This window comes from Scyliorhinus torazame, chromosome 2, assembly GCF_047496885.1.
Source record: "Scyliorhinus torazame isolate Kashiwa2021f chromosome 2, sScyTor2.1, whole genome shotgun sequence".
Taxonomy (NCBI): Eukaryota; Metazoa; Chordata; class Chondrichthyes; order Carcharhiniformes; family Scyliorhinidae; genus Scyliorhinus; species Scyliorhinus torazame.
The window spans coordinates 121,582,436-121,596,698 of record NC_092708.1 but is presented as its reverse complement, the minus strand read 5'-3'; the positions used below and the strand labels follow the sequence as shown (position 1 = coordinate 121,596,698).

General features: G+C 48.3%; 1 protein-coding gene across 1 annotated transcript in view; it reads right to left on the bottom strand.

Annotated features, from left to right (window-relative positions):
* Nucleotides 1-14,263, bottom strand: part of LOC140391556 (mitogen-activated protein kinase kinase kinase 20-like) — a 249,041-nt gene that overhangs the window by 53,090 nt on the left and 181,688 nt on the right. Inside the window, exon 16 of the mRNA XM_072476180.1 lies at nt 10,567-10,659. Within this exon, the coding sequence (XP_072332281.1) occupies nt 10,567-10,659 (93 nt within the window). The remainder of the gene's footprint in view (nt 1-10,566; nt 10,660-14,263) is intronic.

The window sequence follows — 14,263 nt, the reverse complement described above, 5'->3', positions numbered from 1 at the left end:
AAGTCCATTAAAGGTGCTTCATATCCTTTTTTAAATTAGATGGGAGATTTTCTGCTTTGGGGTGGGAGTGGGTGGGGACAAGGGAAATTGGATGCTGGGACAGACCATTAGTAATGCACCAGTGGTATGTTGCTTGCCATTTGGCAATGATGGATCAGTGGGAAGCTTGCATTGCTGGCATGTACAATCACCACAAGATCGTCAAAAATGTGCAGCATTAAAACTAGGTGAATTTGCAATTGATTGAGAACTTTTGTTTTTGGTCTTCATGGTCTCCATTGGGTACAATTATTTGACATAGAATGTGCAGAATAGAAATGTGCAGAATAAAAATGAGGCATTCAACCCAATTGTTTGCGCCAGTGTTTATGCTTCATACAGGCCTCCTCCTACCATCTTCATCTAAAGCTATTGTGTAATATTTTATTCCTTTCTCCTTCGTCTGTTTATCTAGCTTCATCTCAACTACTCGTTATGGTAGTGAGTTCCATATTCCAACCACCCCCTGGACAAAGGTGGCTTTCTGGAATTCCCTATTGGATTTATTTATGAGCACCTTGTATTTACGATGCCCAGTTTTGTCATTCCCCGCAAACCAAAATACCTTTTGTATATCTACTCTATTGATCCTTTTCATAGTCGAGAACTCTATTCGGTCGCCTCCTCAGCCTGCTCTTTTCTAGAGAAATAAAAAGCCCAGGTCGTTCATCCTCTTTTTAAAAAATATATATTTTATTAAAGTTTTCAATCACAATTTTTCCACCTTACAGATCAACATAAGAGATAACACAATAACTAATAAGGAACATTATTTAAATTAAATAAAATAGTGAACTGGCAAAGTAACAAACAAAAAGAAGAAAAAAATAGTGCCCCCCCCCCTCTGGGCTGCTGCTGACGATCTATTTTCCCTTAACGTTCCGCGAGATAGTCAAGGAACGGTTGCCACCGCCTGGAGAACCCCTGAACCGATCCTCTCAACGCAAACTTCATCTGTTCCAGTTTTATGAACCCCGCCATATCGTTTATCCAGGCCTCCACGCCGGGGGTGTTTTGCTTCCTTCCACATGAGTAAGATTCTTCGCCGGGCTACCAGGGACGCAAAGGCCAGAATATCGGCCTCTTTCGCCTCCTGCACTCCCGGCTCCTCCGCTACCCTAAATATAGCTAACCCCCAGCCTGGCTTGACCCGGACCTTCACCACCTTTGAAATCCCTCTTGCCACTCCCCTCCAGTACTCATCCAGTGCTGGACACCACCAGAACATATGTGTGTGGTTCGCCGGGCTTCCCAAGCACCTCCTGCACCTGTCCTCCATTTTGAAGAACCTGCTCAGCCTCGCTCCCGTCATGTGTGCTCTGTGTAGGACCTTGAATTGTATCAGGCTCAGCCTGGCACACGAGGAAGAGGAATTTACCCTACTTAGGGCATCAGCCCACAGACCCTCCTCAATCTCCTTCCCCAGCTCTTCTTCCCATTTTCCCTTCAGCTCCTCTACCAGCGCCTCCCCCTTGTCTCTCATCTCCTGATATATTTTGGACACTTTGCCCTCCCCGACCCATACCCCCGAAATCACTCTATCCTGGATCCCCTGTGTCGGGAGCAGCGGAAATTCCCTCACCTGTTGCCTCGTAAACGCCCTCACTTGCATATATCTAAAGATATTCCCCGGGGGCAACTCATACTTTTCCTCCAGCGCTCCCAGGCTCGCAAACTCCCCGTCAATAAACAAGTCTCTCAATCTCCTAATTCCTGCCCGGTGCCTGCTCTGGAACCCTCCGTCCATCCTTCCTGGGACAAACCTATGGTTGTTCCTGATCGGGGACCACACCGAGGCACCCGTCACACCCCTATGTCGCCTCCATTGCCCCCAGATCCTTAAGGTTGCCGCCACCACTGGGTTTGTGGTGTACCTTTTCGGGGAGAGCGGTAGCGGCGCCGTCACCAGCGCCTTTAGGCTCGTTCCTTTACTGGTAAAGCCTCTTCCACGCCGCCCCCTCTCCCTCACTCATCCACTTGCGAACCATCGCCACATTGGCGGCCCAGTAATAATCGTCCAGATTCGGCAATGCCAGTCCCCCTCTGTCCCTGCTGCGCTGCAGGAACCCCCTCCTTACCCTCGGGGTCTTCCCTGCCCACATGAAACTCATAATACTCCTATCTATTTTCTTAAAAAAGGCCTTAGTGATCAAAATGGGGAGACATTGAAACACAAAAAGAAACCTTGGGAGGACCATCATCTTTACCGCCTGCACTCTGCCCGCCAGTGAGAGCGGCAGCATATCCCACCTCTTGAAATCCTCCTCCATCTGCTCCACCAGCCGCGTCAGATTGAGTTTGTGTAGAGTTCCCCAGCTCCTGGCTACCTGGATCCCCAAATATCGGAAGCTCCTTTCCACTCTCCTTAACGGCAGGCCGTCTATCCCTCTTCCCTGATCTCCGGGGTGTACTACGAAAAGCTCACTCTTCCCCATATTAAGCCTATATCCCGAAAAATCTCCAAACTCCCTCAATATCTGCATAACCTCTGTCATCCCCTCCACAGGATCCGCCACATACAGCAGTAGGTCATCTGCGTAGAGTGACACTCGGTGTTCCTCTCCCCCTCTAACCACCCCCCTCCATTTCCTAGAGTCTCTCAACGCTATGGCCAGTGGTTCAATTGCCAGCGCGAACAGTAATGGGGACAGGGGGCACCCCTGCCTTGTTCCCCATGTAACCGAAAATACTTCGATCTCTGCCGATTTGTGACTACATTTGCCACTGGGGCCCCATATAGGAGTCTGACCCAACTGACAAACCCCTCCCCGAACCCAAACCTCCTCAACACCTCCCATAGATACTCCCACTCTACCCTATCGAATGCCTTCTCTGCATTCATCGTTGCCACTATCTCTGCCTCCCCCTCCGCTGGGGGCATCATTATCACCCCCAACAGCCGTCGCACGTTGACATTCAATTGTCTCCCCTTTACAAACCCTGTCTGGTCTTCATGCACCACCCCCGGAACACAATCCTCGATCCTCGTCGCTAGCACTTTTACCAGCAACTTGGCGTCTACATTCAGGAGCGAGATAGGCCTATATGACCCGCATTGCAGCGGATCTTTATCTCGCTTCAGGATTAGTGATATCGTCGCCTCCGACATTGTCGGGGGTAGGGTCCCCCCTTCTCTGGCCTCGTTAAAGGTTCTCGCCAGCAGCGGGGCCAACAAGTCCACATATTTCCTGTAAAATTCCACCGGGAACCCGTCTGGTCCCAGGGCCTTCCCTGCCTGCATGTTCCCCAGCCCTTTAGTCACCTCATCCACCCCGATTGGCGCCCCCAGACCTGCCACCTCCTGCCCCTCCACCCTCGGGAACCTTAGTTGGTCCAAAAACTGTTGCATCCCCTCTTTTCCCTCCGGGGGTTGGGACCTATATAGCCTCTCATAAAAGGTCTTAAACACCTCATTTACCTTCCCTGCTCTCCGCTCCCTAGTTCCCGTTTCATCCCTGACTCCCCCAATTTCCCTCGCCGCTATCCTCTTACGAAGCTGGTGGGCCAGCAGCCGGCTCGTCTTTTCCCCATATTCGTATCTCATCCCCTGTGCCTTCCTCCACTGTGCCTCTGCATTCCCTGTGGTCAGCAGGTCAAACTCCGTCTGAAGTCTTCGCCTCTCTCTCTATAGTCCTTCGTCCTGGGCCTCCGCATATCTTTTATCCACCCTCAAAATCTCCCCCACTAATCTCTCCCTTTCTTTGCCCTCTTTTTTCTCCTTGTAAGCCCTAATGGAGATCAACTCTCCCCTAACCACCGCCTTCAGCGCTTCCCATACTACCCCCACCTGGACCTCACCATCATCATTGGCCTCCAGGTACCTCTCGATACATCCCCGCACCCTTCCACAGACCCCTTCATCTGCCAATAGTCCCACATCCAGTCGCCAGAATGGGCGCTGTTCCATCTCCTCTCCTAGTTCCAGACCCACCCAGTGCGGGGCATGGTCTGAAACGGCTATGGCCGAATACTCCGTTCCTGCCACCCTCGGAATCAGTGCCCTGCTCAAAACAAAGAAATCTATTCGGGAGTATACCTTATGAACATGGGAGAAGAAGGAGAACTCTTTGGCCAACGGCCTGGCAAATCTCCACGGATCCACTCCCCCCATTTGCTCCATCAACCCCCTGAGCACCTTGGCCGCTGCTGGCCTTCTTCCGGTCCTGGATCTAGACCGATCTAACCCTGGATCCAGTATTGAAATCCCCCCCCATTACCAGGCTTCCTACCTCCAGGTCCGGGATACGTCCCAGCATCTGCTTCATAAATCCCGCGTCATCCCAGTTCGGGGCATATACATTTACCAGCACAACCTCCTTTCCCTGCAATCTACCACTCACCATCACATATCTACCACCGTTGTCCACCACTATATTCCTAGCCTCGAACGACACCCGTTTCCCCACCAATATCGCCACCCCTCTATTTTTTGCGTCCAACCCTGAGTGGAACACCTGTCCCACCGATCCTTTCCTTAACCTAACCTGATCCGCCACCTTCAGATGCGTCTCCTGAAGCATGACGACGTTTGCCTTCAGTCCTTTTAAGTGCGCGAACACTCGGGCCCTCTTAATCGGCCCATTTAGGCCTCTCAAATTCGACATGATCAGCCGGATTGCCCCCCCCCCCCCCCCCCCCCCCCGCTGACTAGCCATCCCCTATTCTAGGCCAGTCCCATATCCAGGTCCCGCGCACACTCCCGTCCCCCAGTGGCGCCCTCCCGTCCCGACCACCTCTTCCCTTGCCAGCTCCCTCTCGCTCCCAGCAGCAGCAACCCAGTTGACCCCCCCTTCCTTCCCCCCCCCCCCCCCCCCCCCCCCCCGCCCGCTAGATCCCCATCTAGCATGGTTACTCCCCCCATGATGCTTCCGAAAGTCAGCTGACTCCAACTGACCCCGGCTTCCCCCGTTCTCTCCCTGACCATCCCCCCCCCCCCATGTGTGGAACTCTCATCCTCCTTGCGCCTATCTTCACGCCATCATCTCCCTAGCGCGGGAAAAAACCTGCGCTTCCTGGATCAGCCCCGCACCCCCATGGCGCAGCTCCCCATCCCCCACCTCAGTCCCTTTTCAACCGGCGCCCACATTTCTCAGTGTCCCCCCGTCAAGAAGAGAAAAAACCCCGTCTATCGTCCCGATACTGTGAACCTCCCATTCCCTAATTTACATTTCTATACATCAACATCGTCATCTCCCCCACAGCATCAGTCCCTCAGTTCTGGTCCAATTTCTCTTCTTGGATGAAGGTCCATGCCTCGTCCGACGTTTCAAAGTAATAGTGTTTATCTGGTGCGTGACCCACAATCGCGCCGGCTGCAGCATCCCAAACTTTATTTCTTCTTGTGAAGCACCGCCTTGGCCCGATTAAAACTCGCTCTCCTTCTCGCCACCTCCGCGCTCCAGTCCTGATACACTCGTATCACCGCATTCTCCCACCTGCTACTCCGTACCTTCTTTGGCCCAGCTCAAAACAGCCTCTCTGTCGGTGAAGCGGTGAAATCTCACCACTATCGCCCTTGTGGTTCTCCAGCCTTTGGTCTCCTCGCAAGGACCCGGTGAGCCCCTTCCACCTCCAGGGGGCCCGAGGGGCCTCAGCTCCCATTAGCGAATGGAGCATCGTGCTCACATAAGCCCCAACGTCAGCTCCCCTCCACTCCCTTGGGGAGACCCAGAATCCGGAGGTTCTTTCTCCTCGAGCTGCTCTCCAGGACTTCGAGCCTTTCGATACACCTCTTATGTAGCGCCTTGTGCGTCTCCATTTTTACCGCTAGGCCCAGAATCTCATCCTCGTTCTCAGCTGCCTTCGCCTTCACCCCACGGAGCTCTATCGCCTGGGCCTTTGCGTTTCTTTTAGCCCTTCGATTGCCAATAACATCGCGCCAGCACCTCCTTCTTTAATTCCTCCACACACCGTCGGAGGAATTCCTGCTGGTCCAGGCCCCATGTCGTCTGGGCTCCATCCGCCGCCATCTTGCTTCTTCCTTCTCTTCTCTGCCGCTGCTCCAAAGGATCCTTCGCAATCTGGCCACTACACCGATCCTTTCCATACACACCAGGGGGACTCCTTACTTTGTCACCCCACACTGGGTTTGGTCCGAAAAAATTTCCGTTGGGGCTCCCAAAAAGAGCCCAAAAGTGCGTTAGAACAGGAGCTGCCGAAACGTGCGGCTTAGCAGTGCATCGCCGCACCCGGAAGTGCTAGGTCGTTCATCCTCAACTGACAAATTTATATTTCAGCAATTCTGGAAGCATCCTAGTAATTCTTCTTTTAAATCTTCTCCAATGGCTCTATATATCCCTTCATCAATGTGGAGTTAGGAAGTGTTCCAAGGTTATCTGCAGAATCGATTTTAATATCACTTCCCTGATTTTCAATTCTATCCCTCTGGAATGAACCCCAGCGATTGTTTGATGTTTTATGATTTTATTAATCCGACTTGTGTATCTGCACTCACAAACCTATCTGTTTTCTTTCTCTATTTATACAATTATTTTCCAGAGGCGGCATTTTTATTCTTCTTCCCAAAGTGCACCAACACCCACTTATCTATACTGACACTTGTGTCAATTACATGCCTATTCTGAAAGTTTATTAATATTCTGCTGTATGTTGTCGCATTCATCCTGTGCATTAATACCTCCCAATTTGGTGTCGTCTATACATTTTGAAATGGTACTTCCAATTCTGGAGTCCAAATTGTTCACTGCATTGGATCTTTTGCCAGACTGAGTAACTACCTTTAATAACCAATTTATAATTTCTGTTTGTAGTCAGGTTGCTATCCATTATGTTACTTGTCTCCTGACTCCACATTCTGACTTCAGTCATGAGTCTACTATGTAAGGCATTATTGAAGGTCATTTGGAAATGATATGTATTAGGTCCACTACTTTAACTTTATCTACCTGTCTGTTACTCTTCAAAGAAGTAAAACAGGATGGTCAACCATGATCGCCCCTTTGAATTCCATCTGTTATATTTTTAGATCCTATTACTTCTTCGAGTAAGGGACCTATTATTTTTCCTGCCATCCAATTTTAAGCTCAGTGGTCCTGTACTTGTTCCATCTTCATTTTGAAATAAAGGAATCACATTAGCAGTCTGCCAGTCTTCAGATGCTCTTCCAGTTTCTAATACATGTTTATGCATCTTTGTAATGGTGTATCTGATATCTCTTCCCTAACTTTGGGGCAGGTGATGGCATAGTGATATTATCACTGGTCTGATAATCCAGAGACCCAGGGTAATTCAACAAAAATCTGGAATTAAAAATCTAATAATGACTATTAAACCATTGCCGCTTGTCGTAAAAACCCATCTAGGTTCACTAATGTCCCTTAACGAAGGAAATATACCATCATTACTCCAGATCCACAGCAATGTGGTTTACTCTTAAAATGCCCCTGAAATGGCCTAGCAAGGGCAATTAGGGACTTTGTCCTCACTAAGTTTAATCAGTTTATCAATGATCTTAAATGTCCTATTGTCTATTTTTGATCTATTTTCTAATGTTGCTCTATGGTAAATACAGAGACAAAGTACCAAGACATTTACTATTTCTACCATTTTACAGTAATTACCTGAGACTTCATCATGTGTATCCCTTCATATTCCTAACCTGATTTTCCTTTTGATATTTATGCACCTGTAAAATAGCTTATTATTTCTTGATAATTCAATTCTGTACTTTCTCTTTGCTTTCCGAATTGTGTTTTTTGACCTCTTATGTAATCTTTTTGAATTTCCTTCTTGTCAACCTCTTCTTTGTTGTCTTATGACAGAAGCTGCATTCATTCATCCATGGTGTGTTGTTAATGGCTACTTTGTTCTTGCTTTGTACTGCGATATATTTCTCCTGGGCTCTATCGATTACTTTTAAATGTTTCACATTGCTGTTCCATTTCATTCTTTGCCAGTAACTTTTCCAGTTTATTTTCCCTTGATGTTTTTTTTGTATTTAGTTTAATCTTGTCTTTTCTTTTTACTTATCACCCACCATTCAGGGATCATTTACAGTGATTTACAGCAGGCCTTGCTGTGAGAATGGATGTTTCATTTGGAATTGATTATTAAGGCACTGAAGGATGGTGTTTGGCCCATCCAGTCCATGTAGAGCAATTCAGTCAATCCCATTCCCTTGCTCGACCGCCTGTAGCCCAGTTGGTTTATTTTGCTCATGTGCTCATCCAATTTCCTTTTGAACGCATTCATCGTTTCCCCTCCCACCATATTTCTGGGCAGCGAGTTCCAGGTCATTACCACCCGCTGAGTAAAATAGGTTTCTCATCACATTCCCCCCTCTATGTTTGCTCAAAACCTTAAATCTGTGTTGCCTACTCCTTGCAGCAGGGGCTGGTTTAGCACATTGGGCTAAAGAACTGGCTTTGAAAGCAGACCAAGGCAGGCCAGCAGCACGGTTCAATTCCCGTATCAGCCTCCCGAACAGGCGGCAGAATGTGGCGACTAGGGGCTTTTCACAGTAACTTCATTTGAAGCCTACTTGTGGCAATAAGCGATTTTCATTTTCCTTTTCAGAATGGGAACAGCTCTTCTTTGACGACCTTATCTAAACCTGCATTAATCCTGTGCACCTCTGTCAAATTGCCCTTAATCGAAGGGGAACAACTCCAGCTTCTCCAACCTGACCTTGCAGTTAAAATTACTCATCCATGGAGCCATTCTGGCAAATCGCCTCTGCACTCTTTTAAAGCCAACTAAAGGACAAGAAAGAATGCCAGAGGAACATTCAGCTCAAGGTCTGCCTGTACTTGAGGCAGCTTGCAAAGGTTGGTTGTTATCTACATAGGTGGGTCCAAAGTCTGAGCCAGATTTGGGCATATCAAAGGAGTTGTGCCATCCCTTCACATGCTTAATAAGGATACACCTTTCTTTAGGTTGTAACTTTGGGATTCATCAACACGATATATATATAAGCAGAAAAATAGTCACAAATAGCTAGAATTTGAAGAGGCGCATGCACAATAACAGATCTGTGAACAACTTACTATCAGTACATTATTGAAGTGCAGGTTTGGACATCAGCCTGGCTTGGGGGGGGGGTGGCGGGGGGGGGGAAAGAGAGATTTGGGCATCCACCTTGTGGAGGGGGGGGGGGGGAGAGAGGGTGTTTAAGAGCCTGGAGTTTGGCGGTTATGGGGGTTCTGGTCATTTGGAGAGGTGGGGAATGTCATTTAGGTTGGGGGGGGGTGGGGTAGTTGGGTATGTACCCCAAATGAAATGCTGGGGAGTCAGGAAGTTACGACCCAATGCTTTTAATTATACATTGCATCTCATTGACATGTGATACAAAAGGCATCAATTTGATTGGCTGGCAGCTCTCCAGCCCATCAAGACACTGCAGTGACTTGCCTAATACTAATTATTGGGACATAGAGGCCAGGTAAGTGACAGGTGACCACTGGGGGCGATTGGGGGATGGGCGAATTGAGGGGGGGGGGGGGGGGATATGAAGGTGTCCAGACCTTCAGGGGAGAGTGCCCCATGTCAGATGGGGGCTTCTCATAGAGGTGTCCACCCCAAGCCAAGATTAAGGATTTTAAATTTTTCCATTTCCCCCCGATCTCTCCAGCACTTGCCAGCCTAAAAGGTAAGGCTGGGAGGAGCAAGACCATTAAGTGGCCACTTAAAGCTTTCATCAGGACAAGGATGGACTGGTGTTTCACCCCTCCCTCCATGCTGAGACCCGGTCCGCTCCACCGTAAAATTGATTCCAGTCCGGGAGGGTGGGATTCCGCCTCAACCTGTCAGAGGTGGTGATGAAGCTATAAATTCAGGCCGATGGGCGGCACGGTGGTGCAGTGGTTAGCATTGCTGCCTCACGCGCCGAGGACCAGGTTCGATCCTGGCCCCGGATCACTGTCTGTGTGGAGGTTATACATTCTCCCCGTGTCTGCGTGGGGTCTCACCCCCACAACCCAAAGATGTGCAGTGTAGGTGGATTGGCCACGCTAAATTGCTCCTTAATTGGAAAAAAAAGAAATCGGTACTCTAAATCTATTTTCAAAATATTCAGGTCTATACCTCCATTTTTTAAATTTAAAGTACACAATTATTTTTTTCCAATTAAGGGGAAATTTAGCATGGGCAAGCCACCTACACTGCACATCTTTGGGTTGTGGGTGTGGGACCCACGCAGACAAGGAGAGAATGTGCAAACTCAGCACGGACAGTGACACAGCGCCGTGAGGCAGCAGTGCTAACCACTGTGTCACCATGCTGTCCCTAGGACTATATCTCTTGGCAAAAAAGTTAATGAGGTTGAAATCCCAGCAAATGTTCCTGGATCTCACAGATTTTGCAGAGCTTAAGGCGAAATTACGGAGTGCCTTTAAGACAGAGATAGATAGGTTCTTGATCAATAAGGGGATCAGGGGTTATGGGGAGAAGGCAGGAGAATGGGGATGAGAAAAATATCAGCCATGATTGAATGGGGGAGCAGACTTGATGGGCCGAGTGGCCTAATTCTGCTCCTATGTCTCATGGTCGTATGACATTTTGAAATTTTACCTGAGATCCTCTCCCTGGTTTTAAATGATAACCGAAAAGCAGATCCACATTCACTGTTTTTTCTCCAGCATCTTCTTCCTCAGCTTCATCGTCCTTCAAAAATAATATTTAACAATTTATATTTGGCTTTTAGAACAGTCTTTATAAATTATAGCAAAGAGTATGCTACTCATATGTAGTGACAGTAAGAAGACTTACAACACCAGGTTAAAGTCCAACAGGTTTGTTTCTAATCACTAGCTTTCGGAGCACAGCTCCTTCCTCCTTCCTCAGATTCACCTGAGGAAGGAGCTGTGCTCTGAAAGCTAGTGATTCGAAACAAACCTGTTGGACTTTAACCTGGTGTTGTAAGAGTTCTTACTGTGCCCACCCCAGTCCAACGCCGGCATCTCCACATCATGACTCATACGTAGAGCAGCATTGTAAAAGTCTGCATGTTCTCCCTGTGTCTGCGTGGGTTTCCTCCGGGTGCTCCGGTTTCCTTCCACAATCCAAAGATGTGCGGGTTAGGTGAATTGGCCAATGATAAATTGCCCTTAATGTCCAAATTGCCCTTGGTGTTGGGTGAAGGTGTTGAGTTTGGGTAGGGTGCTCTTTCCGGGGGCCGGTGCGGACTCGGGGGGCCGGGTGGCCTCCTTCTGCACTGTGAATTCGATGATAATCTATGATTAATCTAGGACAAAGGTTCGGCACAACATCGTGAGCCGAAGGGCCTGTTCTGTGCTGTATTTTCATGTTCTATGTTATATGTAATAAAGATTATTATTATATAAGACATTTGCAGCCATAACAAAGCTTTCTGTCAAATGGACTTCATGACTACCAAAGTCACCACCAGCACCTTCATAGAACAGTGCAGAAGGAGGCCATTCAGCCCATCGAGTCTGCACCAACCCACTTAAGCCCTCACCTATCCCTGTAACCCAATAATCCCTCCTAACCTTTTTTTGGACACTAATGACAATTTAGCATGGCCAAGCCACCTAACCCGCACATCTTTGGACAGTGGGAGGAAACCGGAGCACCCGGAGGAAACCCACGCAGACATGGGGAGAACGTGCAGACTCCGCACAGATAGTGACCCAGCGGGGAATCGAACCTGGGACCCTGGCGCTGTGAAGCCACAGTGCTAGCCACTTGTGCTACCGTGCTTCAACTTCTTTGTCCTAGATCAAGGCTCCCTCTAAATTTCCTTTGCATTGGTTGGGTTACAAATTGATCTAAGTGCTCCTCTCTAGTACAGGGGCAGCTTACATTTTATAAATCACTGAATTTTCACAAAGTGACTTCACAAAGTCTGAATGGTCTCTTTATTTCAGCGTGTGGTATAGTCTAGTTTGCTTTCCAGCTGCACACATGCACATTAGAGAGAACATTGATCTCTTGCCACTGCTCCCATTCTCCTCAAAAGCTGTATTTCACTTTCATCTCTCACTGGTCCCAATCCACCTCTCCTATAACAATTCACATTGTGTTTCTATTCTTACACGTGCTAATCAACTTTTACTCACCTGTCCCATTCTCTCTCTCTTCCGATGCCCCATTCTCCCCAACACAAAACAGCTCTGCAAACAAACTCAGCCATTGGGACATGAGAGAGCATGTAGGGTATTGGAGGAGAATTGATGAAAAGTGGAAATACTTTGAACAGAGTCTGCACTTCCATGTCCCCTTTTATCATCATCTTTCTCAGGACCCACCTGTACTTCCTTTTGAGCAATGAGCTGGAGAACACTTTGCTGCAGATTAGTGGAGCAATGAATGGCCAGCATTAGGGTACTATGAGGCCTATTAAATACATTTATTCATGGGACGCAGGCAGCAATAGGAAGGTCAGCTTTTATTGCACATCTCTAATTGGCGTTGAGACAGTGATTGTAAGCCACCTTCCTGAACTGCAGTAATCCTGTTGGCGTAGGGACTCCGATGTTAGGTAGGGGGCTTCAGTTTCAGACCAAAGACTAATGAAGGCCTGGTCAGACACCAAGTGGTCTGTCCATTTTTTTTTATTATACTTTTCTGTGGTGGTTTGATCTGACTGAATGGTTTGCTAGGCCATTTCAACCTCATTGCTGTGGACCCAGAGTCGCTTGTAGGCCAGACCGATAAGGATGGCAGATTTCTTTCCCTGAACAGCAAGAGATGAGGTTTTACAGACATCTGGTAACATCATGTTCACCATTACTGATACTAGCTTTTTATTCTATTTTATTTTATCCAGGGGTCAGTGTTGGCACCCTTGGATTTCATGGTAGATGTTAGTGACCTAGACTGGTGTAGAGGGCACAATTTCAAAATATACAAAGAATGTGAAACTTGGAAGCATTGTGAATTGTGAGGAAGATAGTGTGGAACTTGAAATGACACAGACAGCATTGCTGTCTATGGCGCTGAGGACCCGGGTTCAATCCTGGCCCTGGGTCACTGTCTATGTGGAGTTTGCACATTCTGCCCGTGTCTGTGTGGGTTTCACCCCCATAACCCAAAGATGAGTAGGATTGGCCACGCTAAATTGCCCCTTAATTGGAAAAAATAATTGGGTACTCTAAATTTATTAAAAAAAGAAAATGACAGACAAGTTTTTGTAAAAAGTATTTTTATTCCACAAATTTTCAACATTTTTAAAATTTACACAAACCCAACCCATTAAGCCCCTACCCCGCTTCCCCCCTCCCCTTTCCTCCCTCAGCAGTCAACGGTAACCAACTCCCCAAAATGCAAAATAAACAAACCCCAACTATTGTGGAACCCATCACTCGCCCCTCCCGTTTAGAGCATATTTCACTTTTTCGAGGGCCAGCAGGTCCCCGTCATGCTTAGGCACAGAGTGGAGAAGCTGATCTCCACCCCAACAAGACCCGCCTGTAAGCAATCAATGAGGCGAAGGGTAAAACGTCTGCCCCAGCCCCCACTTGAAATTTAGCATGGCCAATCCACCTGACCTGCACATCTTTGGACTGTGGGAGGAAACTGGAGCACCCGGAGGAAACCCACACACACACGGGGAGAAGGTGCAGACTCCACACAGACAGTGACCCAAGCCGGGAATCAAACCCGGGTCCCAACGCTGTCAAGCAACAGTGCTAGCCACTGTGCTACAATGCCACCCTATATTCGCCGCCCAATAGTAATTTGGGAGTCCTAGCCCGCCTGCTGTCCCCTCTGCAATACCACATTCCTAATCCTAACCACCTTCCCCGCCCAAACAAACGAGATGATCAGCCTGTCCACCCCTGAAAAAGACGTTAGGCAAAAAGACCGGCAGGCACTGAAACAGAAACCTTGAAATGTGGCAGAATATTCATCTTTACGGCCAATACCAGCCCGCCAACGACAGAGGAAGATTGCCCCACCTCAACAAGTCAGCCTCCCCACCAAGCTAATGAAATTGAACTTCCGGAGACCTGCCCAATCCCGGGCCACCTGCACTCTCAAGTAACAAAAGTGAGACGCTGCCAGACGGAAAGGCAGCCCGCTCCCCCCCCACCTTCAGGAGAGGAGACCATAAAATACTCCCTTTTCCCTAAATTCAATTTGTCCCCTGAAAACGTCCCAAATCCCTGAAGCAACCCCATTATGCTCCCCACCAAAGAGCTCGGCTTTGAAATATACAACAAGTCATCAGCATACAAGGACACCCTATGGGCCAGCCCCCCTCCCTTCACTATCCCCTTCCACAACCCTGAGCTCCTCAGCG